This window comes from Camellia sinensis, chromosome 4 (assembly GCF_055761805.1).
Source record: "Camellia sinensis isolate YWXY chromosome 4, ASM5576180v1, whole genome shotgun sequence".
NCBI classification, from domain to species: Eukaryota; Viridiplantae; Streptophyta; class Magnoliopsida; order Ericales; family Theaceae; genus Camellia; species Camellia sinensis.
This window is the reverse complement of record NC_138964.1, coordinates 52,925,354-52,953,163: the sequence shown is the minus strand read 5'-3', so window position 1 is coordinate 52,953,163 and position 27,810 is coordinate 52,925,354. Positions and strand designations below refer to the sequence as shown.

Sequence of the window (27,810 nt, the reverse complement as noted above, 5' to 3'; positions counted from 1 at the left end):
ATTAAATATATAAACAATAGTTGTATTTATTTTTACAATCATTTTATTTAATATTCAATTATAAATATTTTTTATTTTGTTACTGGAATGTGTTGTTTAAAAAATATCTTTAAAAAACTCAAAAATATTTTTTGTTTATGGCACAATTTTTGTTTTTATAATCATTTCATTTAATACTTAATTGTAAATAATTTTATTTAGTTGCTTGTAAAGTGTTGTCTAAAAAAACGCCTCAATTTTTATTTATTTATTTATGGCACAACTTTTATTTTTAATCATTTTATTTAATAATTGTGAATATTTTTTATTAAATTAGTTCAAATATTGGTCAAAAATAATTTGTAAACAGTACATTAGCATGTAAAATAAAATAAAATATATAAACAGTAGTTATATTTATTTTTACAATCATTTTATTTAATATTCAATTATAAATATTTCTTATTTTGTTATTGTAATGTGTTGTTTAAAAAATGTCTTTAAAAAACTCAAAAATATTTTTTGTTTGTGGCACAATTTTTGTTTTTATAATAATTTCATTTAATACTTAATTGTAAATAATTTTATTTAGTTACTTGTAAAGTGTTGTCTAAAAAAAGGCCTCAATTTTTTATTTATTTATGACACAATTTTTATTTTTAATCATTTTATTTAATAATTGTGAATATTTTTTATTCAATTAGTTCAAATATTGGTCAAAAATAATTTGTAGACATTTAAAATCAATTATTCTTAAAGTCATTAACTTGAAATAAGATGTAAAAAACTTCTTTTGTAGTGATTTGAAAATATGAAATATATTGGATCATACTTAAAAATTAACAAATATTGATCAAAATCTATTTTAAACTCTAATAAAAGTGATTCTAGAAACAAAAATATGCGTACCGGTAAGTTTTCTTCAAATTGTACGAAAAAAAAAAAAATCACGGTTCCGATCACCGCAACCGTTATGCTACGGCTTTTATATCCTACAACAGCAACTGCATCACCGCAACCGTTATGATGACCGCAATCGCTTTTCGAGACCTTGACTATACACTATTATTGACCAGCTAATCATAGAAGTTACAATCCCAAAAGTCGAAAAACAGAATATAAAAAATCACTCCCTAGTCTATGAATCTCAAGAGTTTTAAGGCTCCAAGCAACTACTATTAAGCACTAAAAACGAGTGATTTTACCATATAGGAGTGTATCACCCGCTCTTGTTATTCCCTTAAGAGCTTTCTAAAATAATGCATAAATTACGAGTTTATCAATTTTATCTATTGCTTACTGATTATTCAAATACACAAACAACTATTCAACAAATCAGATATATATAAACATTTATAGCACTAAGGTAATATATTAGATCTATACACATATTTTTCTATAAATGGTGGTGGTGGCCGTGGTGATGGCGGTGTGGTGGTGGAGGTGAGATTGGTGGTGGTAGTGTGGTGACATTAATAAGATTTTAGTTTGAAAAATATTTGCTACATTTTGAAAGTGAAACATTTCATGCCCAAATAAGCTTGTTTTTTGTTGACCATGAAAAATATTTTTCGTTGATTTTCATTTTCCATTATATCAAACTCCAGAAAATATGGACCAAGCAATAGGCTCGAACCCAAAATCTTCAATATGAGAATCATCTTTACTACTTGAGCAGCACATAACATATTTATTTTTAAATCAAAATTAAAATTTATATTTTACAGATTTAACAGCACACTTGTCGATAGACACACACCTATTAATATATATATATATATATATACATTCTAATCTTTGATACTGTATCTTCAACTTCCCAGCATTACGTAATACATCAGCTTGACCACAATTCACCATGACTCCAAAAGTTGCGCTGCCTAGATCACAAATCAAAGATAGCTCCAGTTACTAAATTCCGTGAACATGCTAGATTTGATGCGCATGTCAGCCAAATATATTTTGAAAACCATATATGCTTATTAGATAGCTTCAATTAATGAATGAAAACGATGAAAAAAAAAATAAAAAATGAAAACAATGAAACCACTTATGGTGTTTCTCAATTTTAATGGGGAAGAATTTTCTTCCATCCACTGTTTTACTAGAGGGCTGTTTTACTAGAGGGGTGTTTGTTGGGGTTTATAGAGCCACCACATGTCTTATTTTGATATATAATTTTAAAAAATTGGATTTATTCGATAATCATAATTATATGTTTTCATTACATTTGTTTGAAGAAAATGAATAATAGGTATAATTTTGAAATTATCCATTCATTTTTTTAAAGACCAATATGAAAAAAATTATATGGATAAAAATATGGTATCAATCTAAATTTTATCGTGCATGATTTAGACAAAAAAATCATACAAATTATACGATTTAGATCGTCGAAATGAGATTTATAATGTATCTGACGAACCAATTATCACACTTGTATTTCAAGAGTAAATTAGATAGAACTCCTTCCCATATTAATAATAAAAAGTAAAAACATGAAAGTGGGCTAGTTTTCTTCAAATTTTAAGAGAGGTCTATATAATTTACTCTAAACTGTACAACCAAACACCTAGTTGTTTTATGCATTATTTGAGAAGAGGGGCAGAAGGGAATATAGGTGTTTGGTTGTAGAGTGTGAGCTGTCTAATATTGTTTAATATAGTGTGAATAAGAGAATAGGGGTTTAGTTGTACCATTTAATTTTCTAAATTCTTAAATTACTATTTTTACACATTAGATTAAATTTTCACTGTACTGATTTGCAGAGATTGTCTTCAATTAGCTTATATGAACAGAAATAAGAAGCTATAGGGACCAAATAGATGCATCTATTAATTTAGGAATGAAGTAAAAAATGTGACTATAGTTTAGGGTATAACAAAATATGACAATTTAAAAAAATTTCATTAAATACAGCAAAATATGAAAATGTATTGAATTTTCATATTTTTTTTATTATTTGGTGAATTTTTAAAGTTTTTGTTTTCACAAATATTACTCTTTTTAAGTGTATATAGATTTGGTGTATATAAGAAATAAGAAATAATAACAAAATATTAAAAAAAATCACTAAAAAGGAAAAAAAAAAAAAAAAAACTCAAATTTCTGAAAAATAAATTAAACCAAATAAGGTAAATATAATTTTTTCATTCATATAACTAATGAATACTGATGCAAATAAGCTAAGTATAACACCCACTGTAATTAGGAGAGGTCGGTGTAAATTTACCTAGCCAAGCTCTCATTCTGTTATTCATTATTTGAAGTAGAGAGAAAGATGGGGGTTTGGTTGTAGAGGGTAAGTTGTCTAATATTGTGTTAGTAAGAAAATGGTTATACAATTTAAGTTGTCTAAATTGTAAAATTATTTTTTTAACCATTAGATTAGATTTTTCTCATTAATGATTCGGACAAATTGTCTCCAATAATCAGACCATATGAACTAAAATCTATATGCAATTAATAATTTAAGAATGAAGTAGAAAAAGTGACTATAAAGAAAATTTCAAAAAAAAAAAAAAAAAAAGACTACTAAAAAAGTGCCCAAGTCTGATACCTCTTTCAATTCCAGCCATTAGAGTCAATAGCAAACCTTTATTTTCACTACTCATTTATTACTTCCATGATTTTACTTTATTTTTATTTTTCGCAAGATGATTTCCAATCAAGTGCTTTGTATAAACATCAAAGGAAATAAAATAGCTTTATTTTGCATGATACAAATATAGTGCTAAGAAACTGAAAAAAGACTAGATAGCAACCATAACCAAGCCATAGTTTTTCATGATCAAGCAAAAGAATGGAGAAATTGATTGTAAATACTTACCAAAGGACACCACTTGCATTGGCTAATTTCACCTTGCTCTGTTCCTGTGAGAATGCTTTTTAAATCTCTTTCCACTTTTGTTTCGTTCACCTTCAAGGATCCTCACAAGCCATTGAGGTTTTCCTCTAGAGAACATAAAATATCCCATAACAAGTCCCCACACCAACCCACATATATAACCTGGTACTATGACTTCCCAATTGAATCCACTTGAAGTATTGTCCTCTTGGTAAAACATCAAGGGTGGTGGTTGTGGTGTCCTTGGATTGCATGCATTTAACAATGGAGGTCCACATAATGCCCAGTTGTCAATGTAGGAATCATTTGAAAATGTATCAAATTGGTTGCCTTGTGGTATCGATCCTATTAGTTGATTCCGCGAAAGGTTTAAGACTTCAAGGGATTTCAAATTCCTTAGTTGTTGAGGGATCTCCCCAGTGAGGTTGTTGGAAGAGAGGTCTAACCATTCGAGCATTGTCAAATTAGCAAGAGATGCTGGTATATGACCAGTAAGGCTATTGTGAGACAAGTTGAGCCCTCGGATTGAATTTAGCTTTCCAATGATCTGTGGAATTTCACCTTCGAAATTGTTTTTCGATAAATCAATTGCAGTGAAAATGGTTAGGACTTTTACCATTTCTAGGATTGATCCTTTGATTACCATAGTCAAACAATCATTATAGTAATATGTTGAAGCTGAATGACTAGGCGTCCCTAAGTATTGCAATTCAAAACTAGCTTCGTCGACATTCATCATAGCATTGAGATTCTTGAAATATTTTCTTGGCAATTGACCAGTAAAATAATTGTTTGATAAATCCATAACTCGCAAGTTGGGGAAGGGAAATTTGAACTTGGAATTCAGTATAGGTCCATGGAATTTGTTAGATCTCAAAATTAGAACTTGTAGAGAAGTTAAATTTCCCAACCAATATGGAAATTTATCGGAGAACTTGTTATGTCCAAGGTCTAGCACTTGTAGCATTTGGCAATTCTCTAAAGATTTTGGTACTGGCCCCTCAAATCCATTGCTATCAAGGTTGATAGTTTCGAAGGAATTTTTCTTCGCAAATGTATTAGGAATGGTGCCAGAAAAATTATTCTTCCGCAGATCGAGTACAGAGAAATCTATGCTGAAATTTCCTAAACATTGTGGAATAGAACCATTAAAGCTATTACTAGATAGGACAAGAATTTGAAGGGAAATTGCATGACAGAGCATGTCTAGCTCACCACTGAAATTATTTGATGAAAGAATGAGACTAGAAAGGTTCACGAGTTTGAAGGTTGAACTCGGAAACCTACCATGTAGGTTGTTATTGCTCAAATCAACAATAGTTAAATGAGTGGATTCGAACTCTTTTACATGGCCAGTCAATTTGTTATTACTGAGGTTGAAGTAATCCAATGCTGGTAAGCTGAAGACCCAAGATGGAATTGTACCGTTGATTAAGTTATCACCTAAACTTAACCACGTTAGATTTGGAAGTCCAATTATTTGTGATGGAAGAGGTCCTCTTAGCTGATTATTCGACAAATCTAACTTGGCAAGTTTTGTTAGGTTTGCAACCAATGATGGAAATGGACCGCTGAAGCTATTTGAATCAACAAATAAATAAAGAAGATTTTTTGCATTAGGTAAAAAATCTGCGATTTTACCTTCAAAATTATTACACTCAACTCCCAAGTAGACGAGATTTCCAAGGTTTGAAAGTGAAGATGGGAGCATGCCAGTGAAATTGTTATATTCGATGCCTAAATAAGTCATTTCCGTAAGGTTTCCGAGCGACGTAGGGATGGATCCATAAAAATTACAACTATAGGCAGCCAACGTTTTCAAAGACTTCAAATTCCCAATTGAGTCCGGTAGTTCTCCAGAGAAATTAGTGAGTGAAAGCCCCAAGTACTGGAGAGGACTGCTCGAGTTTATAAACTCTGGAAAATAACCAGTGAGATCTGAATTATACGATATACGCAGCTTATTCAGATGTGGAAAATGGAATATTCCGTCAGGAAATTTTCCAAGCAATCCACACAAACTAAGATCGAGAAGTGTTAAAGAAGTCAGATTGAGCAAGGAATTGGAAACCACTGAAGATATGTAAACTTCATCAAGATTAAGTTCTCTTAACTTGGTTAAGTTTTGAACAAGTAATTCAAATCCAGGTTCTTCCAACCTCAAACCATCATTGTAAGCGAGATCAAGCGAGACCAATTTGTTCAGAAAGGAGACTTCTATAGGGACTTTGCCAGAAAAACGAGAGTCAGAGAGGTTGAGGTGTGTCAATCTGGTGAATCGACTAAATTCAGATGAGATTCGAGACATACCAAAGTCATTGAAAGCAAGGTTGAGGCTTTGGAGGTGAGGAAAGTAGTAGAAGATGGTGGTATTGGGGTGGATGGTGCCGTTGAGCCAGCTGCAACTGAGGTCGAGGCCAATTACTTGACTTGTGTTGTTGTCACACTCGACCCCATCCCATGAGCAACAATCAGAACCCTCCTTCCACGACTCCATCTTCGGGTAAGAAAGGATTCCGACAGAATCACAGTAACCGTAGGAAGCATCATTATTGAAGGAAAATTGTTGCTTAAATTGGAGCAATGCAGAGGTCTGTTCTTGAGTGCAGAGTTGGGCATGCAAACAAGTAATCTGGAAAAAACAAAGAAACAAAAAGAGGTGAAAGAGTTGATTGTTAGAGACCATCTTTGCACCTAGATTTAAAAACAAAGGTTGGAATGCTTGCTGACTATTAACAGTGGAGAGGCCAAATGCTTTATAGGCAAATGTAGGTGCCCTGCAAAGCCTACAAACAAGTAAAGACTTTGACTAGTCAGTCTTTCATTGATGTCTACAGAGCTGGACCCCCTAACGCGTTTTTCACTGATCAAGGAAGACTTGACTTCATAAAAGTGGATAATAATCAATGGCTTAAAAGGACAATACATCACAACATATTATACATAACATAATTATAATGTTTTGTAATAAACATCACAGCATGTTATAATTTTTATCACTGAATTAATTTGTAACATTTCTTATCACAAATAATTTGTAACATTTACGCTACACCGTTCATAACATAACCATAATAATATGTAATTTTGACTTTCGGATGTATGTCATAAATTTGTTCATTCTTAATTTTTAGGCAAAATGACATAAGACACTCCCCACAAATTATGTGACTTTTACTATAGAAAATCGTAATTTTGTTATGACAAAAAGGTAGGTGCATACTAGCATTTTGTTAAAAATTGTGTGAATTACTAGCAACTTTTTTAAATAAGGATCACTATATATCACTTGTTCTTTTTTACACATTTTTATATCACCAGCCAAAATACATGACAAGGTATCATTTGTTTATATTAATTTCTTAGTAATTATCTTCAAAAGTAACTATTAATAAGTATTTGGCAGTACAAAATGATAATAGATAATCTACAATATATAACATTTCTCTTTTTAAAAGGTATCATTTGTTTATATTAATTTCTTAGTAATTATCTTCAAATAAAGTAACTATTAATAAGTAACTGACAATAAAAATGATAATAGATAATCTGTAATATATAACATTTCTCTTTTCAAATTCACTTGGCAAGTAGCTAGTAAGTGAGAGACCATAGATAAAATGAACTTTAAAAAAAGTTGGAGCAAGGAAAAATCCTCTCCAGTCCAATTTTTGGACTAGAAGATATTGTTTGCACCTTTGGGGTCTATTACAAATCTAATTTTAGTGATGTAAGTTGTTCATCTTGTATGCTTTAATTAGTCAAAAAAATTAAAAATTGATATGATAATTGAAGCTACATCAATTTTTTTTTTTTTCTAAAGGAACATTTAAGAGTTGATTATGAGACAGCATAGTTGATTAGATCCCATATTTGGAAAAATTATTTGGTACTTCATGGGTGCCGCCTATCTATGCTCCCCATTAATCATCATACATCATATCCCTTGCTATTTCTCAATTATTCAATACAAAATCATGAATTTCACCTTCTTCTCTACACAAAATTTAAAAAGCACCACATCGCCGTGACACCAACAAATAACTTCTCTCATATTTGCAATGCCAAGCCTACAAAACTAAACTAGTCTTCACTCATGTCTATAGAGCCCCTATAGTGTGTTTCACGCGTCAAGGAGCACTTTGACTCCATAAATGTTGATCATAATCAATTGCTTAAATGCAATAGTGGGTGTTTGAGGTTTGTTTATTTGGTCACTATGTTTTTAGTTTATTTTCATTTTTATTGAATATTTTAATTTTTTTTTTTAAAATTTTAAGTTTCTAAATTTAACTTGATAAGACGAACCATAAAATTTAAAAAAGTCAAAAAAAAAAGAGAAGACTTTTTGGCTTTTTTATTACTTTGGAATTTTTTTATAAAAAATTATTTTTTAGATTCATTTATATAAGACTGTAACGCCCCGAAAATTGGGCATGCTATATCTATTTATGCAACAAAACCCACTTGATAGACAAACACATATATATAGCTAACTAATCCATATGCCCATTCCCATTAAATCCCAAATGCCAATTCCAATCCCAAACATGCATTTTACAACAAGTATGAAATGGAAGTCAAATAGATAATAAGTGTCCTACAGGCTTTCAAATTTATCCAAGAACATTCTTGGTTACACAAAATAGAGTTTCAACTCAACACAAATACAACCCTGGGCTTACATTCAACAAATAACAATAAAACAAAAATGAAGCCTCAGCTCCGAGTCCTTCCAAGTCACTGCCTTGATGGAGGCATAGCACCTGTACCTGAAATGGTTTCCTTTATAGGGTGAGCCACAGCCCAGCTACACAACATATGAACAATGACAAGACTAAAGAGGAGTATGCTCATGCCATGCTCATGATAAAACAGTTTATCTCTCTTTTTATAAAGCATGCAATGCTGAGATGCAACAATAAATATAAAACCATTTCCATTTTAAACCATATCTGTTACATGAATATGGGCCTTATGAATTTCTAGGTGAGTGTCTGCAAGTAGGCCCTAATGCACTACCACTATCATTTTTACCAGTAAACTGGAAGACTCGACACCTAACTGCGCGGTTCTATACCCCCTACCCAGATTCACCAAGTATTCATCTTTTCGCAAACAGATACATTTCCAAACATTTCTAAAAAACAGATACATTTCCAATGAAATGAATGTAATGCAACAAATGAGGAATGTGGTTCAATTTACCTAAGTCTCATGCATTTATACAACAATCATGGCTATCCTCCACCGATAGCCCAAATCAGATATTTCTAAACAAATATTTAAACAATTAAATTCCAAAAATTTCGATAAATACAATCTATTCCACATCTCATCAAATATGAACAACTACACTAGTTTTTATATCACAATCACATCCGGTAACCTCTCAAGGTCCATTTCTAACTGTATTGATTTTATTCTAACAGATACATTAAGCAAAATAATACCGTTAATGCCCAAGAAAACATCATTTTCTTTCCAAACTCATTCTCCAAGCATTATTCAACTATGACATCCTATTTTGATCAAAAGCCCCAAAAGTTAAACGTAATTCTTTTGTTTTCTTTAAAAATGCTCTTTTGGTCGCAAACCGGTAAAAATTTCAAAACCGATCGAGTCGAAGTCTGTTTTTGTTCAAATTTAAAACATAGCTCTTTCATAACCTTACAAACGTATTCCAAGTTTACAATTTTGCAATTTGGGCATCAACTCTTTATTTTTCTCAAAATTTCTCTTTTAAGTAAATAATTCACAAATTTTCCAAAAATTCTAATTGAATTATATACAACTCTAAGCTCCGTATAATCAAGTAAAAGTGCATAAAGAAGTGTAGGAAAAATCCCTACCTCAAGCTAGAATAGAAAACAAGCAAAACCCCAATTTTCGATTTTGTCAGATTTTAATCTCCACCGGTCAAAACGTTGCTCTTACCAAGCTTTTCACTTTGGTCTCAAGAACATGGGTTTAAAACCTGAACAAGTGGAATTGCAGCCACACATGCAGCAACATTGTGTGATGATTTCTCACATTCCCTCCAAAGAAGATTATGAGCTGGAATGTCTCCATAACTGAAACCAAGTTCAGCCAATCTCTGTGAACACTAAGCAAAATGGCGACTCTCATCATCAGCAACATGAGTAAAATCAGCAAAAAAAAAAAAACCCTCTCCAAGAAGTTCAGAGTGTGGCGAAAATCGGCCAACAGAATCCCTGCCAAATCAATAGCATTCAGCTCCACATGAGTAAGATTATGGAGCATATAAGCATTGAGAGTATATCTGTGATTCCACACTAACACAAACAGCATATATGCCCCAGTTTTTGGTGTAATTGTTGTACAGATGAACTTTACCAAATCTAAGACGAGGTTGTCTTTGACATGTTCCATCAAAGAAACAATGGTGAATGGTCACTCTAATGCATCTGTCACCAAACTCATTCTCCCCATTATAATAATGGCTCTATTTATTCAACAAGCAATTTGAAGGGCATCATGCAGTCTAGCTCTGTGAGTTCACCATCTTCTGGTTTAGGAAGGAGCACAACTTTGAAGAAACTGTCTGCTTCAAAATCTGACCAGGATTTGGCTTCTCTTAGATCTCCACATTTTGGAGTATTTCTATAATGTATATGACAAGGTCCCTAAATTTTTTCAAAATTCTTTTGGTTTTCCTACATTTCAGGAGTATTTTTACAGTGTATATGGGATATGGGATGACTATTCATATATTAATATTATATAATAGCATCAGTGTGTACTTTGGCACCAAAAAATATAATATAATATGTAAAAGCATTTTTTTTTCAAATATAAAAATCATAGAGGTAGATTTTTTTCATTCGTTGCAAAAATATAAATAAAATACCAATTTAGAACTTTGACATAGGCTCTGATTGATTTGTGAATATGCTATTTTGTGGTTAATATTAAAATACGATTTGTGGATATGTTATTTTGTAGTTAATGGTGGTTGGATATTAAATTGAATGAGAAAGTGAATTAATGTTGCATTTGCTATTTGAATAGGAGTTATTATTTCATATTAGTGCTATTTTTTCAGTTTTAATACAAATATTTTTTTAGTTTAATCACATAAAATTAGCATAATTTAAAAAAAAGAAAAGAAAAAGATATGACGGTGTTTAAAAAACGTCGCTAAAATCATAGTGACGTCATAGTACCGTTAGGGTAGGACATTTGGTGGCATTTTTAAAAATGCCGCCTATTCTAATATAGCGACATTTTTTAAACGCCATAAAGCTATAGCGACGGCTGCGTCATCGGCGTTTGATACTAAATGTCAATTAAAAAATTAGCGGCGTTTATAGCGCCTTTTCTAATATGTGAATTTTTCAGCAGTGTGTGTATAGCATATTGAGAACAATCAGCCCCATCTCTCTCCTCTAGAAAATATTCTTTACACCTTTGACCCTACTCCAGCACCTCCTCTTTTCTTTTAGTAGACCACACCACCTTTTCTCTACAATCTCTCTTTTTTTTTTTTTTTTTTAAACATTTTCCCACCGAAAGTGAGCAAGTCCCAGCTAGCCACTCTCCCAAAGAGAGAGAGAGAGAGAGATATACTATAAAAATCCTTCCCACTCAAATTTTTCTTAGCCTCCATCTCTCTCTCTAGAAAATATTCTTTACACCTTTTGACCCTACTCCAGCACCTCCTCTTTTCTTTTAGTAGACCACCCCACCTTTTCTCTACAATCTCTATTTTTTTTTGTTTTTTAAACATTTTTCCACCAAAAGTGAGCAAGTCCCAGCTGGAATGTAACCACTCTCCCAAAGTGAGAGAGAGATATATTATAAAAATCCTTCCCACTCAAATTTTTCTTAGCCTCCATCTCTGTCTCTCTAGAAAATATTCTTTACACCTTTTGACCCCACTCCAACACCTCCTCTTTTCTTTTTAGTAGACCACACCACCTTTTCTCTACAATCTCTCTCTTTTTTTTTTTTTTTTGTTTTTTAAACATTTTCACACCGAAAGTGAGCAAGTCCCAGCTGGAATGTAGCCACTCTCCCAAAGTGAGAGAGAGATATATTATAAAAACCCTTCCCACTCAAATTTTTCTTAGCCTCCATCTCTCTCTCTCTAGAAAATATTCTTTACACCTTTTGACCCCACTCCAGCACCTCCTCTTTTCTTTTAGTAGACCACACCACATTTTCTCTACAATCTCTCTTTTTTTTTGTTTTTTAAACATTTTCCCACCGAAAGTGAGCAAGTCCTAGCTGGAATGTAACCACTCTCCCAAAGTGAGAGAGATATATTATAAAAACCCTTCCCACTCAAATTTTTCTTAGCCTCCCTCTCAAATAATTTTCCACCACCCCAAAAACATTATCCTCATGCTGACCATACACACCAAACAATCACTACCACATTTTTTTTTATTTGATTTGATTTTTTTATTTATTTTTTGGTCTTTACAAAGACGGCCCAAAAAATTAAAAAATTTTGACATAATTTTGAAAAAGAAAAGGATGAATTACACTAACGGTCCCTGTAGTTTGACACTTGTGTCACTTTGGTCCTTAACCTTTTAATTGTGATACATTTAATCTTGAATTTTGAATCACGTTCCAAATAAGGACAATTGAAGACATTTTTACACCATTTCAAGGCAAAGTTGTCAATAAAATATAAACTAGTTTGACAAAAGTAAATGCCAAAAATTATTTTTAAATTTTTAAAAATTATTTTTACTCACCAAAGATAAAATTATATAAAAATAATAAATCTTTTTTTATTTTTTATTTTTTTATTTTTTTACCAAATTAATTTTTAGTATGTTTTTGGATGATGATCATGTAATGCGTGGTTATTTTTGTTGATATTTTTGGATAGTTATCATGTAATAGATAGTTATATTTGTTGTTAACAAATATTTTTGGATGGTTATCATGTAATGGATTGTTATTAGATTTTTAATGTATAATTGATATGTTTAATATATGAAATGCTTTTAATTTTAGATTTTTTTATTTAATGGATTGGTTCAATAATGATATCAAAGTTGTCACTATATTTGATTTTTGAAAAAATAAAACTAATTTAATGAAAATAAATGTCAAAAAAAAAATATTTTAAAAAAATATTTCTACTCTCCCAAAAGATAAAATTATAAAAAAGATGTGTTTTTAATTTTTTTTCAACAATTTAATTTTTAGTTTTTTAGAAAAATTTTATGAAAATAGATTTTGAAAACCAAACTAAACAAAACTTTATAACCAAAAAGGTTCCAACATTATTATTAAAAAAATGACATTATATTTCAAACAACATATAAGTTAACCAATACAAAATAAGTTGTATGACAACTTTATCTTTCAAATTGAACAACAATGTCTTCAATTGTCCTTATTTGGAACAAGATTTAAAATTCATGGTCACATGTATCACAATTGAAAAATCAATGATCAAAATAACACAAGCCCCAAACTATAAAGATTGTTAATGTAATTCGCCCAAAAAGTTATTAAAGACAAAAAAAAAAAAAAAAAAGGAAAAAATTTGAGGCTTTTTTATGACAACCTCATCCTTAAAAAGACATACACCAAGACCTGGAAAATTCTATAATATACACTCATTTTTGGGTATGTAACTCATGCCTAGTTATAACTTTTGTGATTTTTTATTTTGATCTGTTGTGGTGTTAGTCTCTTGTTTTTTTTTTTTTGGTTATTACTAAAGAGTTTTTTTTGGTTATGCCTCAAGTGATTTTGATTATAACTCATTGTGATATTAGTTATGACTTATTATGGTTATTATTTTGGTTACAATCGAAGATGTGTTTTCCTATACCTCAAGTAGTGTTTGGTTATGACCTATTATTATTTTTAATTATGACTTGAAATGATTTTGTTATGACATTTGTGATGTAGAATAACCCCAAGGGAAATTCTATAGTACACACCCATATGCATCTTGTTACGCATTTTTGTGGTGTATGTTACGTAATTTTTGTGATAAATATAATGTAATTTTTTAGTAGAGTTATGATAATTTGTGATTTAAAAATGAAGTTATGTGTTTTATGGTAATGTTACTGGTAATGCTACACATTTTTTTTATCTAAACATTTTTTAACAAACAAATATGTAACATTATCACAAAAATACGTAACATTATCACGAAATTCGTAATATTATGTTTCAACTATAAATTGTAGTAACTCTACTAAACAATTATGTAACATGACCATAGAAATATATAACATGCATAACAAAAATATGTAACAATAATGCGTATACTGCATATAGCATGCATTAAGTGAGCGATGACTGGTAAAAGACAAGCTCGAGCGGAAAAATCCTCTCTAGTCCACTTTTTATGTTGAAAGATGTTTGGATATGTGAGATTTTAACGGGTCAAATTTTGGTGATTTGCATTATTTATTTTGTACGTATTAATTAAAAAAATTAAATTAATTTGATAATTGACCACATGACTTTTTGATATTTATTTAAAAAAATAATTGTCATTAACATTTATTTTCTTAAAACAAACATGATAAAATTATTTGGATATAATTATCATTTTTTTTTTCATAGAGCATTTGACAACCCATAATGTGAATAATGGAGAAAGCAGAATGCCTTATACCCAACATGGAAAATGCTATGGTGTGCACTCCTTTAGAGGTGTATACCATATGCACCCTACTATAAAATGTATAATTTTATTTTAAAATTTTGTAACATTAATTATAAAATATATAATCTCGTCACAAATTAGTGTAACAAAAAAAATCGTAATCAAGCCATAAAATATTGCAATATGAACCACAAAATTTTGAACATTTTATTATGTTAATTTACGACAAGATTATACATTTTGTAATTGATATTACCAAATTTTATAATAAAATTATATATTTTTGTCATAAAATACATATGGTATACACCCTTAAAATAGTACACACATGATTTTCCTCCAAAATATTGATGCAATGCAAAACCAACAAATGACTTTGACTAGCTAGTCTTCATTGATGTCTACATCATGATTATCAAAATTCCAATTATGATACTAAATGACTTTGACTAGCCAGTCTTCACCAATATATACAGTATGGTTATTAGAATTTCAATTTTACTAGTAGGATTTTAAAATTCTACAATTGACACAATGCAAACCGACAAGTGACTTTGACTATCTAGTCTTCACTGATGTCTACATCATGATTATCAAAATTCAATTATGATATTAAATGACTTTGACTAGCTGGTTTTCACCGGTATATACAATATAGCTATCAGAATTCCAATTTTACTAGTAGGATTTTAAAATTCTACGATTGATGCAATGCAAACCGACAAGTGACTTTGACTAACTAGTCATCACTGATGTCTACATCATGATTATCAAAATTCCAATTATGATGCTAAATGACTTTGACTAGCTAGTCTTCACCGGTATATACAGTATGGCTATCAAAATTCCAATTTTACTAGGAGGATTTTAAAATTCTACGATTGATGCAATGCAGGCCGACAAGTGACTTTAACTAGCTAGTCTTCACTAATGTCTTATCAAAATTTCAATTATGATACTAAATAACTTTGACTAGCTAGTCTTTACTGATATCTACAATATGGTTATCAGAATTCCAATTTTGCACGATCTTAGTTAGATCAAATGATTCGAATCATCCTAAGATTTTAAATATTATAGAATCTTAAAATTATTACGATTCTAGTTATAAAATCATATAGAATTACACTAGGATCTTGAGTCTATTATGATCTCGATCCTATCAAATTTTTTTCTTGTTAGTTATTTCCTATATTTATATATATGTGTGTGTGTATCTGTACGAGCATGAAATAATTTGTCTCGTATATTCCTGTTGATCAAGTTTGCACTCCTCCAAATGTTGTCGTTTTATCACTTGAAAAAACAAACGTGAGCTAGTCGGCAGGTGTATGCCGAAAACCCCTCCAATGCCTATGTCAGCAAGTAGACAATAGACAAAAAGCTCTTTGTATTCGAGAGTCAGAATTGCAATACCTGAGATTGAGGTTTGGTTTGAGCTTTTGTAGATTCTGCATGGCACAATCCTAATAGGACTCTAACTCTCCAATGTAGAGTGCTCCTAGGAATCACATTCCCAAAAGATCATGCTTATCATTTAACACCGTCCTCATTGCAAGGCAAGTAAGATGGCACAAGTCTTTGCTCGACTTTTTGCTATGCAACTAGACTATCTTTGCTCTATCCACCAATGGCTTAGCCATGCAACACACAGCGCTGTGAAAGCTGACATTACATGGCTCTCCTCCTAGCTCGGCTCTCCTCTCTGTTTGACTACCTTGCTTGGTAGCTCGACCATAGCGTTGACCGCCACTAGGAAGTAGCCAGGTCCCGTAGCTAGGTCCTATAGCTAGGCCTCGTAGCTAGGTCCCATAGCTCGGTCCTCTAGCTAGATCCCGTAGCTAGGTCTTGTAGCTAGGTCCCATAGATAGGTCCCTTAGCTAGGTCCCATAGCTAGGCCCCATAGCTAGGTCCCATAGCTAACTTCCGTAGCTAGGTCCCGTAGCTAGGTCCCATAGCTAGGTCCTGTAGGTAGGTCCAATAAATACGGGCATTTACTAGTTCGATCAAACATCTTTGACTGCCAGTCTAACCTAGCTTGGCCCAATTTGGCTACACAAATTATCCTCTCAATATCTATACAAAAAATTTGACTATAAATTATTTTTTAAACATCTCATCTAATTTATATTGTCATAAAAGATACATTGTATCAAATTTATCATGAGTGATCAGGCCATAGGTCCATTTTATAGACTTTTAAGGGGATAGATTCAAGCGCCTTTTGTTTGGGTCATAAGGGCAGACATATATTTTGCTTGGGTTAGGCATTATCAATACAAATTATGTACATTATACGTATTATTGTTATCCTCACCATTGGGTAATGGCAATGTTATCTTCGCCATCACCGTTCACATTTTAGGATTTGTCGAACACATCATCCGTATAAAAATCAAGTCGATCGGATAATGGCAATCATGTGTTGAGATCGTTTTGTATAGAAAAACGGACGGTTAAAAAATAAAACAATTTATACAAAATTGATCCGAACACGTGATTTCCGCTATCCAATCACTACAAGAATTAACACTTTTGGCAACAAAAAAATTGGTCGCTAAAAGTCTATTTTTGGTCGGCAAAAGTTATTTGCGACCAATTTTTTTGGTCGCTACTTTGGTCGCCAATTGAGGGTCGGCAAAAGTAATTCGCGACCAAAATTTGAGTTGGTCGACAAAAATTAGATTTGCCGACTAAATTTTTGGTCGCTAAATATTTAATTACCGCGACTAATTCATTTTGTCGCTAAAACACTTTGGTCGCGAAAAGTGATATTTTCCCGACCAAATATCTTAGTCACCAATTGACACATTTCGCGACCAAAAAGTTTGGTCGCCAATTGTGACATTCCATGACCAAAAAATTTGGTCGCCATTTGTTACTTTTCGCAACCAAAACTTTTGGTCGGCAAAAGTGAGTTTCCATGACCAAGAGCTGTGTTGGTCGGCAATAGATGTATTTTTTGCGACCAAAACTCTTGGTCGGCAATTGTATTTTTTGCGAAAAAAAATTATTTATTTGTCGCGACTAATAAATTGGTCGCCAAAGCAGGAAAACAATACACTTGTAATTCCTAATAATTCATTCAATCCATAATAAACCTATAATTTTAAAGCATCATTCAAATTAACTGAATCATTAACATTCGACACAATACATAATTCATTAACATTCGACAGAATACAACTATTCTAAGTTTTCATGCACTAGTCACATCCATCTAGCATAACAATTTGAAACATAACTATTTGTTATTCATGCGCAGCTATCAACAAATAAAACTACTAATATTTGTTATCCATACACATCCATCCAAAAATATTTAATCCTCAAAAAAATGCTTATACTGCCAAGTAGTCTTGTACAATTTAGCTTCGTGAACTTGTTAAGAAATATGTTGGGGAGGGTGCTATCTGGTTCGTGAACTTTTGATCCACTTTTCCCAACTTTTGATCCACTTTTCAATGATGGCCCCATCGATATTGTTTTAGCCACTTCAAATGTTTAGCAACTTTGTCCTATGCATATCATTTCCCTGTCAAAATGCCAAACATAAATGTCAATAAAATTTCCTTCTAGACACTGAAGCACCTGTACCGCCCAAGCGTAACGCATCGTGGCCAAACAATTAATGAAATCAAATATAATTACCAAGCAAATAAATTTAGATTTTATCACGGTGATAAGTCATTCCACACGAATCAACAGCTTGTTGCTTCTACATTAGAATGCATTTATTAATGAAACTAGAACAATTATTGAGCAACTGTATGACATTTGATGTGTGAAGTGCTCTTTTTCTCATGTTCTTTTCTTTATGGAACTGGGCGATCTTAGAAATCCAAAGCTTTTTTTACTTACATTTGAGTAAGCAGGGTGAACAGAGCTATGGGAGCCTTATTACCCTGGCTACCCTTCCCGAGGCATATGCCTGCTTATCAACAATTGCTATATAGACTAATTGCTAATTGCTATATAGATGATCTACCTGCTTATCAACAAAACATCAAGTCCCATACCTATAAATGCAGATTCATCAAATATGACTTAAACCAATAGGACTCCAAGTTTTTAATTCGTTGATAACCCAATTGTTCTCTCCTTTAAAATAAAAAATCTCAACTCAAATACATGAATGAAAATATATGACACCCCCAACTGGTGTTAAGGAAACAAAAAAAGGGCCAAGAAATAAGCAAATCATCTAATTCCTTCAGAATAATTGCCATGTACTGATGTATATTTAACATGTTATTACAGCAATCAAAAGTGATTATAGAGGATATGGTACCACCTTTGCACAGTCACCGAGCCAGCCCATGATACTACGAGCAGCTTGAAACATCTTTCGCAATGTAGTCAATGTGATCTGCTCAACCAGAAAAGAAGAATATTCTTACAATGAAGTTAAAGCTAAATGAATGAATCCACGTAAATATGAGTTGTCTTTATTGGACTGACATTGGAAAAGAAAAACCTCCCATGCTATTATGCATGGGATACATGATGCATCAAATTAGCAACCTGCCCCTGCTACAGTCCAAGTTATAGTCTATTTAAATTTTTTGTAACATGAGGACATGTGACTTTCTTGTTTTATTGGCTACTTAAAATTGACATTTGGCATGTGTGAATCCATGAGACAGATGACTTGAGAAAACAAGGATCCCACAAAAATTGTTGAGCATGGACACTTTTAAGAAGGTTTTGACATGACATGCACCGCTGGAAATGAGGGTTTTAGCGGCGTTTAAAAAACGCCGCTATAGGTCTCAAAAACGCCATCTAAACATTTTGTGACGTTTTGCGCCAAGCGTCGAAGATGCGGCCGTCGCTATAACTTTGTGACGCTTTAGAAACGTCGCTATATTACTATAGGCGGCGTTTTTATAAAACACCACTAAAAGTTCCACTACGACATCACCATGCTATTTGGCGACCTTTTTAAAACGCCGTCGTACTCTTTTTGAAAAATCTAACCGTTGATATAATATTTAGCGACGTTTTTAGAAACGCCGTGAAAGCCTCTTTTTTTTTAAAAAAAAAATTTGTGCTAATTTTATATGATTGAACTAAAAAATCTGAAAAATAACACTAACATGAAACAATAACTCTCATTCAAACATCAGATACAACATTAGTTCACTTTCCAATTCAATTTAATATCCAATCACCATTAATCACAAAATAACATATTCACAAATCATGTTTTAACAAAGACATTAACCGAGAAAGAAGTGTTGAGCTATAATGATTGATCCAAACTTACACAAGAGATGGCAAATTACTACCAAGAAAATTATCCCCAACTCAAGATATCACCAAAGTAAGAAACTATTGAACTTCACTAGATTGCATTTCAAAAATCTATTCCTGATTGTAACATAAATTTCAAGTTTGGATGAGTTAAATTCAAATTGATTCAAATTGATGAGAGAGTTCACTGTTAGTCTTCATTGGTCTACATACCTGCATCAGAACATAAATTACAATCAGATTCACCAAAATAAACATAAATTGAAGAATTTGTAAACTTAATTTTCTTAATCACTTGATTGCATTTATTTATTTTTAATTGTTTAGGTAGAGGTGGTTAGAGTTTTGCTCCTGACACAAATCTATGATTTAAGTTATAACTTTACTCCTTCAATAGTATTTAAACAAAAACTAGGGCTAAAATTTTTGTTTTCGTCCAGAATTGAAAAGAAGCTTTAAAAACAGTTTAGGTTTGAACAGAAGGCTCTGTTTAAGGGATTCATTACATTTCTTTATTTATTATTTTTCCAAAAAAAACGAAAGCCCATCAATATAAACTTTAAGCCTATTGTTGACAATTGTAATTGAGCTCTATATTCCCTTTCTTAATTGGAATCCCAATTTTGTGCATTAACAACAAAAGTTCATATGCCAGAATCCTCTCTTTAAAGAGGACCTACAAAAATTTTGTTGTGTTATAGAGATTAGGCTATCAAATCCCAAGGATTTTAACAACAGCAAATTATTTTCACAAGCCCATCAACATAAACTATAAGCCTACTGTTGGCAAGTCACCAACCAAAAAATGAAGGGGAAAACACTGACCAACCCACATACCCTTATCTCAAAATGCAATATTTATCACAATATTCAGTAACATAACTAAAATGGCGATGACTCAAAGGAGAAGAAAAGGCAAAAGTGAACCTGCAAGAGAGTCCAAGCATGCTGCAGTAACAGGGCAACCTTCCATGTTCAATAGAGAGAGCTTGAGCAAACCTACAATGCACACAGAATAAGAGAGACTATTATTACAAAGAATTGCAACACTTGTTTGCTTTTCTTGTTGATAAATGAAAAGTGCTTCATTTGTGTTTTGAGCACAAATGAGGATTTAATATCGAAAATGGCAAGCATGATAAAATAACTTACTCGAAGTAATTGCCCTGGAAGAATGTAGAAACCCGGAAGAAGAAGATAATACAGCTGCTGGAACGCCAGTTGCATTCTGTGATGAGATCATTTGTAAAGACCGAGAGACAACTGGAGGCAAAGAACATCTTAGATGTGTAAATTAAAATAAATAAATAAAACCAATAAAAGAATAATTTTATTGAAAACAATACATACAATGCCTTCTAAGGATGTACAGACGTCTATAAAGCTTACTTCAATCTGATTTATTCATTTTTCGAGGAGACTTTTTATTTTTTGGTAGATATTATAGGAGTTACATTTTAGGGAAGGGATTTAGTTTTGGGGTTCTTGTGTCTAATTAATTTTTTTTTCTTTTGCTGTACAGGGGTGACACCCCCTTGGTGTCCATCTGATACAGTTCCGTACTTATTCATAAAAAATAAAATGCAATGTAATACCTTCTGAGGATTAGGAATATCACTCAAGGAAACATTTGAAGAATTCCCAGGGGGTGAAATTGGTTTTGGTGTAGTCATTGGTCTTATTTGCAATGACTGGCCACCTCAACTCAATCTACAAAGGACATGGCTGTACATGAAGATACAGAGATATATATGTTGTGTGTGTGTGTGTTTTCTTTTTCTCAGTTATCTTATATGTCTTTTACATAAGAATTTAAGAAGATCAGGTTGAATTTTCTTGTAACCCTATTTGACTAAGTAAGATAATTGCAAGTACATCCATTCTTCATAATACCATAACAATTTTATAGAACATCATAATAAATTAAAAGAACAAGGCTCTTTTATTGAAGCCAGCTATGGCTTCTAGCACTACTGGCGACAAGAAAAGGAGGCGGAGAACAAGAAGGGATCTTGAAGAAGATTGAAGCATGTTAGGGCTTTAAAATAACATTCCATTCTAACAAAAAATATCAAACACAATAATAGTTCAACTAAAGTCAATCCAACAAGAAATAAATTTATCAAACTGATTGGTGTTTATGGGGTCTAAATACATTGCATGGGTCAATAGAAGAAACTAATTTTATACCTCCACCATCTCCACTGTAGTGGGAATAGAACCACTGTGGGGATCAGTAAAAGAACTGCTGCCTCCATTTGATATCAAGTGGCTTGATGATATTCTAGCCAGAGTATGCTCTATAAATGCAATAAGCTCTACATGAGTACCATGTAAATGAGATATTTGCAAAATATGATTGCAAAGCAGTGGCAGATCCACCAGGCGGTCAAGAAACTGCTCCAAAGTCAAGATTCCATAAGCAAATACCTAGGAGGGGAGAACATTATTAGCTTTCTATTTTATTTTATTTTTTAAAATTTATTGCAAGCTAAAGATAAAAGCCAAACATGAAAGATTAAAAACTCACTTTTGTGTCTGGAGGTTTACGCAATGCCTCCAACACAGTATGTACAGCTATACTAAGTGTAAGATTACTCAGAAGCTGATGCTTTATTAGGGAACCTCGAAAGTAATCACGAAGCATCAGGTTATATAAACCAAAAAAAGGTAAAAGACATTCATTACAACAATTCTTTTCCTGATTAATATTGGGTGAACCTATTTCCAGACAAATTTGGCAAGGTCCAAAACAAAATACAGCCTTGTCAATGCATCAAACAAATGTTGTACTGTGCTCTGGAACCAACCAAAATAGCTTTGGCAATAAGGTCAGTGTTAATGTTTATTGTTTAGTTGCATATGTTCAAAAGTCATAAAACTAGCAAAGCAGAGAATAGAAATTGGGCTGCCTCTTAAGAGATCATATATACCTGTGACAGAAGGTCAGAAGCTACAATGCTAACCCTATGCTGAATAAATTCTAAAGGGTGCCTCTTAAGAGTAAAGACGTCAGCAGCACACTTGGCTGGGTTGGGGGGGGTGACAGGATTCACCCATAGGAGCTTCCATAGCGCCTACAGAAATGAGCAAGTACAAATGTTACAATTATAGCAATTGGATTTCCATCCTACACCATATCAAGTAATAACATTGCCACTGAGCATACTATGATATATACACCATATCAAGTAATAACATTTCCTCCTCACATGTGGAGACTATTTGGCTAAAGGATGTCCATATGACTTTCCATCTTACATGACATGTACAGCAAAAACTTCTATTACATGAACAAAACTATGAAATACTGCCAAGTGTCATTTTTATGTATATGTTCACCTGAAGATTCTACAACCACAAAAAAATTACCTGTCTTAAGATAACAACTAAGCATTTGATATCTTTTATTGACAGTGGCTTCTCCTGCTCATAAAACTCCTCATTATCAACTATCATAAGCATGTGCCTGATCCATCAAATAAGTGCGTTAGACTTATTCCCTCAACTTGTGCCATAAGTTCAAAACCTCAGACATACCACATACTGTCATCAAATTAATTCAGACAACTGTAAAGAAATTACGATCAAAACTGAACATAGAAGCAGCGTTCTTACTTGTACACAGGGCAGAAAACTGACAAAGGTAACAGCCAGCCAGGTGCATCTCCCGGCAGATATGATAATTGCCCAGACAATGCTGACCACATCTGATTCTCATGGCATCGCTTCATGAATTTCCATATTACAGGAACAAGCTCTGTTCTATAAGCTAGTACAGTCATAACACGCTCAAGGGGTAAAATGTTAAAAGTCACATGCAAGAAAGCACAAGCAGCACCAACAGCTACCACCTCTTTACCATGAGCCCCTTCTTCATATGAACCATTGAAATCGAAACACTACAGCAAAAGTTCAGCATGTAGCAAATTGAGGTAGGACACCTCGATTGTAATTTAGTCGTTCCGATAAGAAATAATCACTTAAATTGCAAATTGATTGTAATTTAATCGTTCTTGTTTCTACTTGTGAAGATTGAGCCAAAACTGAAGAATCCTGGTTGTTCCCTATCAACCATGCAATGATAATTATGGTCAAACATGGCTATTTAAGCACAATCCTATAGGAATATAAATAGAACATAGGAATTAACACAGTGCAAAGCTATAGCATTGAATATTTTTGAAATGGAATTACCTCAACATTTCTTAAGCTGAGTGCGCTATCAACATCATCTGTTGTCAACATTTCTTAGCATTGAATATATATATATTAATTATGGGTCCTTGTGAATGTTGACTTGATGTTGTGTAAGATAACTCTTCACAGTTTTCTTCAAATGAAAGTAGAAAATTTAGGAGCCCTTTCACAAAATAAAACGTATCTGTACATAATGCAATAAGGGAAACTGATGACCACAATATTCGAAAAAATAATTAAAAAACATGTAAGAAAAATACCTATATTCACAATGCTCAGGCCATGCACAACGAACTTTTCCATAATCCCAATAACAGTCATCTTCCCTCAAAGGTCACGCTTAGCTGTTCCATGTAAAATTTAAGAGGTAAAACAATTTAATGAAACAAAAAGAACTAAGAAAGAAGAGATCCACCTTTTGTAACAAATTTTGATTTTGAATCAGGATAGTTATCATGCCACATCTCAAGCCACAATTCCCGCATTAGAACTGGAGATCTAACAATGTGCCTGTGATTTGCTACATGAAAGCAATTCCAACTAATTTTAAAGTGCCGTTATGATTGATAAAGAGAAGAAACAAACTAGAGTAAGAAAAGAACTAGATCTATCTATATGGGTCTTAGTTCTTTCCTAATGTTTAAAATTGTGAGGAAACTATAATACGGTCAAATGTTTGTGGGCTGTGGTATAATCTGTAATGCTATTACTCAGATGAAAGGAAGACAGAGAAGCTTTTACAACATTTTTTTCACTATGCTAAGAGAATATCAGCATAAATTGTACTTCATGTTCTTGTGGAATTTAAGCGAGCTAACGTTATTTCAGCAAAGATTATTTCATATTTTTTTTGTTGAATATGACCTTAAAATGCAAAACTTGCTTTCCACAACCCGTGACCTTGAGATGTAGCCATAATTTTTTCTTACTATTTTACTACCCTTGGAGCACAAACCAAAAACTCATTTATTTGGCTATAAGGTTCATTCATCATGTTTAAGGGAAATGATACATACAATACATGTGAACAGATAAATATGCGTGAAGTGTATAATTGATTGCTAGATACATTTACTTTCTATTAACAAATAACATATTAGATATTAGATAAAATAAAACAATGAAAAGTCTAATATTGCAAACCCAGACATTTTATAACACTCATTCTCAGCAAAGCATTTCCTTTAAGCCAAGTGTAAGTATTTACTGAGCCTGAAATCCTTTGAAGCCACTGTTGTCCAAAATTGCATACAACAGTTAACGTGATTTGTAAGACATTTTACATACCCTTGTCAAGCTCCCAAACTGCTGTTCTCTTTCCAGGAAGACTGTCAGAGTCTTCATAATAGGTTATGCACTTTATAGTTAACCCAATTGAGCAGTAAGAGACAATTATAAATCTTACGGCCATAAAAAAGAAAAGTTGCAGTCCTTCAGCAGGCCTATTAGCTTATTTCTCATGTTCTCAATGATCCAGGAGTGGTTACTATGTTTTATAGTTTAAGGTCCCAAACTATGAGATATGCTTTCTAGATAGGGCGGAGTGAAGCAGGAGGGTAAGAGAAAATGAAAATGAGCAGAGATGGTTCTAAAACAGCATGTCAAGTTTAAAAAATGAGCATACTAATAAACTAAAGTCAGTTGAAAAATGATCATTCTCCAAAGAGTGACAAAATAAACAATTTATTTTCAAATTACATGAAGCACAAACAAACAATTTACCAAAACAAGTCCAATTATGTTTGTAGGTTGCTCATAGTAGACTGGCACTCTTCTATGCCCTTTCTCCAAAATTAAATTCATCAGCTCCCTATTAGATATCAAGCATCATCATATATATGATCAAAACAAAGTTAAAAAAGACTTCAAGTAAACCTTCTATTCAAAAGTTTTCCAAAGCATGCATTACCTGTCAAGCTTGGCATTGATATCAACAGCAAAAGTGTCAGATATGGGAGTCATGGCATCACTGGCTGTTTTCTCAGTAAGCCCAAGTGCTCCAGCAATAATTGTTGTCTCATCATGTGTGAGTTCTCCACGTTTTCCAGCCTGTTTACAGGTAATCAGAAGACTATCAAGTCACAAGATAAAACAGAAGGAAAAAGAAGCTCTTTGCAATGGAGTTTGAAGTGAAAAATAAAAATGGGATAACATTAACTTCGGGAGACGTTTTTATAGACGAGAAAATTAAAATTCCTGCAAGCAGCACATTTTGTAGGAAAAAGGGAGGAGTATTGGATGGATGTTTTAAGGATTCCTCAATTGGAGACCTTTTTTTTCTTTTGGGTGTGGGTGGGTGGGTGGGTGGGTGGGTGGGTGGGTGGGTAGGAGGGGGATGGACCAAATTGCATCATAAATAAAATAAAAATAATGTCGTTAGTTCATAATACTTTCACAAATGTGTCTACTTACCTCATTACCATGCAAATCAACTAGTGTTTTCAACTCAACTCTACGGAAAAGTGCTACATGTCCATGTCCTAGCAGAAAATCTAATAGCTGAAAATCACAGACAATAAGGGTAGCCAAGAAGACTAATTAGAAAGACCAACCAATGAATTTGCTTTAAATAATGCAATGCAATAGTGCTGAGCAAACACAAGTACCTTGCTTATTGGATATGCTACAGGAAAACAAATCCAAACAAGAACGCGGACAAATGGGGCTACAGCTGCACCAATAGCCAACCCATGTCTAGAACAAACAGATTGTGGTATAATCTGTTCACACAGACTAGTAGTAATTAGCACATGCAAATTCACCATGCTGATTTAACCAGGAAAATTGAAACATCATGATGCGAAAAATAGATTTGAGTTTTCTAAAAGCACTTCTTTAGAAAATGTATCCATGCTACAAGAACATAACTCAAGTTTTCTAATAAGCACTTTTTCTATCAGAACAGATGGGCAGACACATTCAGATGAATTCAGACTAGCATTTATTTATATTAAAAAAATATATAGAATGGCAATTAAACAGAAGAGAGAATACATATAGAACAGAAACTCTTCAACTGCCTTCTCTCTAAGGCTTCCCCCAATTCTTGATCCTTCTCTGCACAAATGAAAATCAACAACCAAATCAACATTGTCCTTTCATAATGAAAATGCTGAAAATGAACCAGATTTTTAGAAGAAAATTTGTCTATCACTACAACTCCTTCAAAACACTGATTGTAAACCCAAACACAACACTAAAAATATAGAAAATAACTTATTATTTTTAAATATTTTGGGAATAATTACCAATAAATGTAAAAGCGATGATGATCGAGGCTTCAATCAATGCATCGCCATAGCCCTAATGCGGGAATCAGGTGATGCTCACCTTAGTAGACGATGGTGTTCGCTCCCCTCGCCGGTGCAGATGGTGGCGGCGGTGGCGCTTCGAAATCAAGAGAGAGAGAGAACTTCGAAATCAAAATCGAAATCGTCAATCGCTCAGAGATTGGATCTGAGATGAATCCCCAACCGCTCTGAGATTGGATCTGAGATAAATCACCAATCGCTCTGAGATTGGATCAAACGGGGCCGCAGAAGGTTGATTCGATCGGTTGAGAGAGATTAGTGTTTAGAGAGGGTTGTGAGAGAGAGAGAGTGAGAGTGAGATCGAGATCGATCCAGAGAGTGAGTGAGAGAGTAAGCGAGTGTTTTGGGTCCTTGACCCAAAATAAGACATTTGAAGAGAGAGAGAGAGAGTGAGAGAGAGAGAGAGCGCGCGCGCGTGGGAAAGTTGTACATTTGCGCGTGGGAGAGTTGGACATTTGGAGGCGCTTTAACACGCCCTCTCTTCTAAAAACGGTATCGTTTTATTTTTAAAAAAATGTGGCGCTTATCAAACGTGGTAAAATATTGAAAAAGATGACGTTTAAAAAAACGTCGTTAAATGAACGTCGTTAAATCTCATTTTT

General features: G+C 32.9%; 2 protein-coding genes and 1 long non-coding RNA gene across 9 annotated transcripts; all 3 read right to left on the bottom strand.

Moving 5' to 3' along the window:
• Positions 1-346: 346 nt before the first annotated feature.
• On the bottom strand, positions 347-6,555 carry LOC114268673 (uncharacterized). The gene is made up of 2 exons (XM_082924888.1): positions 3,809-6,555; positions 347-1,859 (listed from the first exon to the last, which is right to left on the bottom strand). Exon 1 carries the CDS (start codon positions 6,510-6,512, stop codon positions 3,837-3,839), a length of 2,676 nt encoding a protein of 891 aa, XP_082781014.1. The 5' UTR covers positions 6,513-6,555; the 3' UTR covers positions 347-1,859; positions 3,809-3,836.
• Positions 6,556-19,587: 13,032 nt separating this feature from the next.
• On the bottom strand, positions 19,588-25,052 carry LOC145788965 (E3 ubiquitin-protein ligase UPL6-like). Of its 6 annotated transcripts, XM_082924881.1 has the most exons (11): positions 24,313-25,052; positions 24,158-24,241; positions 23,895-24,081; positions 23,316-23,599; positions 23,070-23,166; positions 22,631-22,774; positions 22,228-22,308; positions 21,888-22,127; positions 20,850-20,925; positions 20,625-20,696; positions 19,588-19,910 (listed from the first exon to the last, which is right to left on the bottom strand). In XM_082924881.1, the coding sequence occupies exons 3-11, from the start codon at positions 23,943-23,945 to the stop codon at positions 19,903-19,905; spliced, it is 1,053 nt and encodes a 350-aa protein (XP_082781007.1). In that variant the 5' UTR covers positions 23,946-24,081; positions 24,158-24,241; positions 24,313-25,052; the 3' UTR covers positions 19,588-19,902. The 6 variants fall into 6 exon arrangements, with proteins under 6 accessions (XP_082781007.1, XP_082781010.1, XP_082781011.1 ...); XM_082924884.1 differs by having other exon boundaries at positions 23,316-23,764; positions 23,895-25,051; XM_082924885.1 differs by lacking the exon at positions 23,895-24,081 and having other exon boundaries at positions 24,158-25,051.
• Positions 25,053-26,371: 1,319 nt separating this feature from the next.
• On the bottom strand, positions 26,372-27,523 carry LOC145824635 (uncharacterized). Of its 2 annotated transcripts, none has more exons than XR_014366469.1 (4): positions 27,146-27,523; positions 26,892-26,954; positions 26,504-26,617; positions 26,372-26,396 (listed from the first exon to the last, which is right to left on the bottom strand). It is a non-coding gene; the product is annotated as an uncharacterized LOC145824635 (long non-coding RNA). The 2 variants fall into 2 exon arrangements; XR_014366468.1 differs by having other exon boundaries at positions 27,228-27,519.
• Between the last annotated feature and the right edge of the window lie 287 nt (positions 27,524-27,810).

Excerpts from the sequence above, each read along its gene's own strand:
- LOC114268673 (XM_082924888.1), bottom strand. The coding sequence starts at position 6,512 with ATGGTCTCTAACAATCAACTCTTTCACCTCTTTTTGTTTCTTTGTTTT.
- LOC145788965 (XM_082924881.1), bottom strand. The coding sequence starts at position 23,945 with ATGTTGACAACAGATGATGTTGATAGCGCACTCAGCTTAAGAAATGTT. Across the intron at positions 22,775-23,069 it reads TAGTTGTTATCTTAAGACAG|GCGCTATGGAAGCTCCTATG; the intron begins GTAATTTTTTTG and ends TCATTTCTGTAG. Across the intron at positions 22,309-22,630 it reads CTTCTGACCTTCTGTCACAG|CATCAGCTTCTGAGTAATCT; the intron begins GTATATATGATC and ends TCCCTAATAAAG.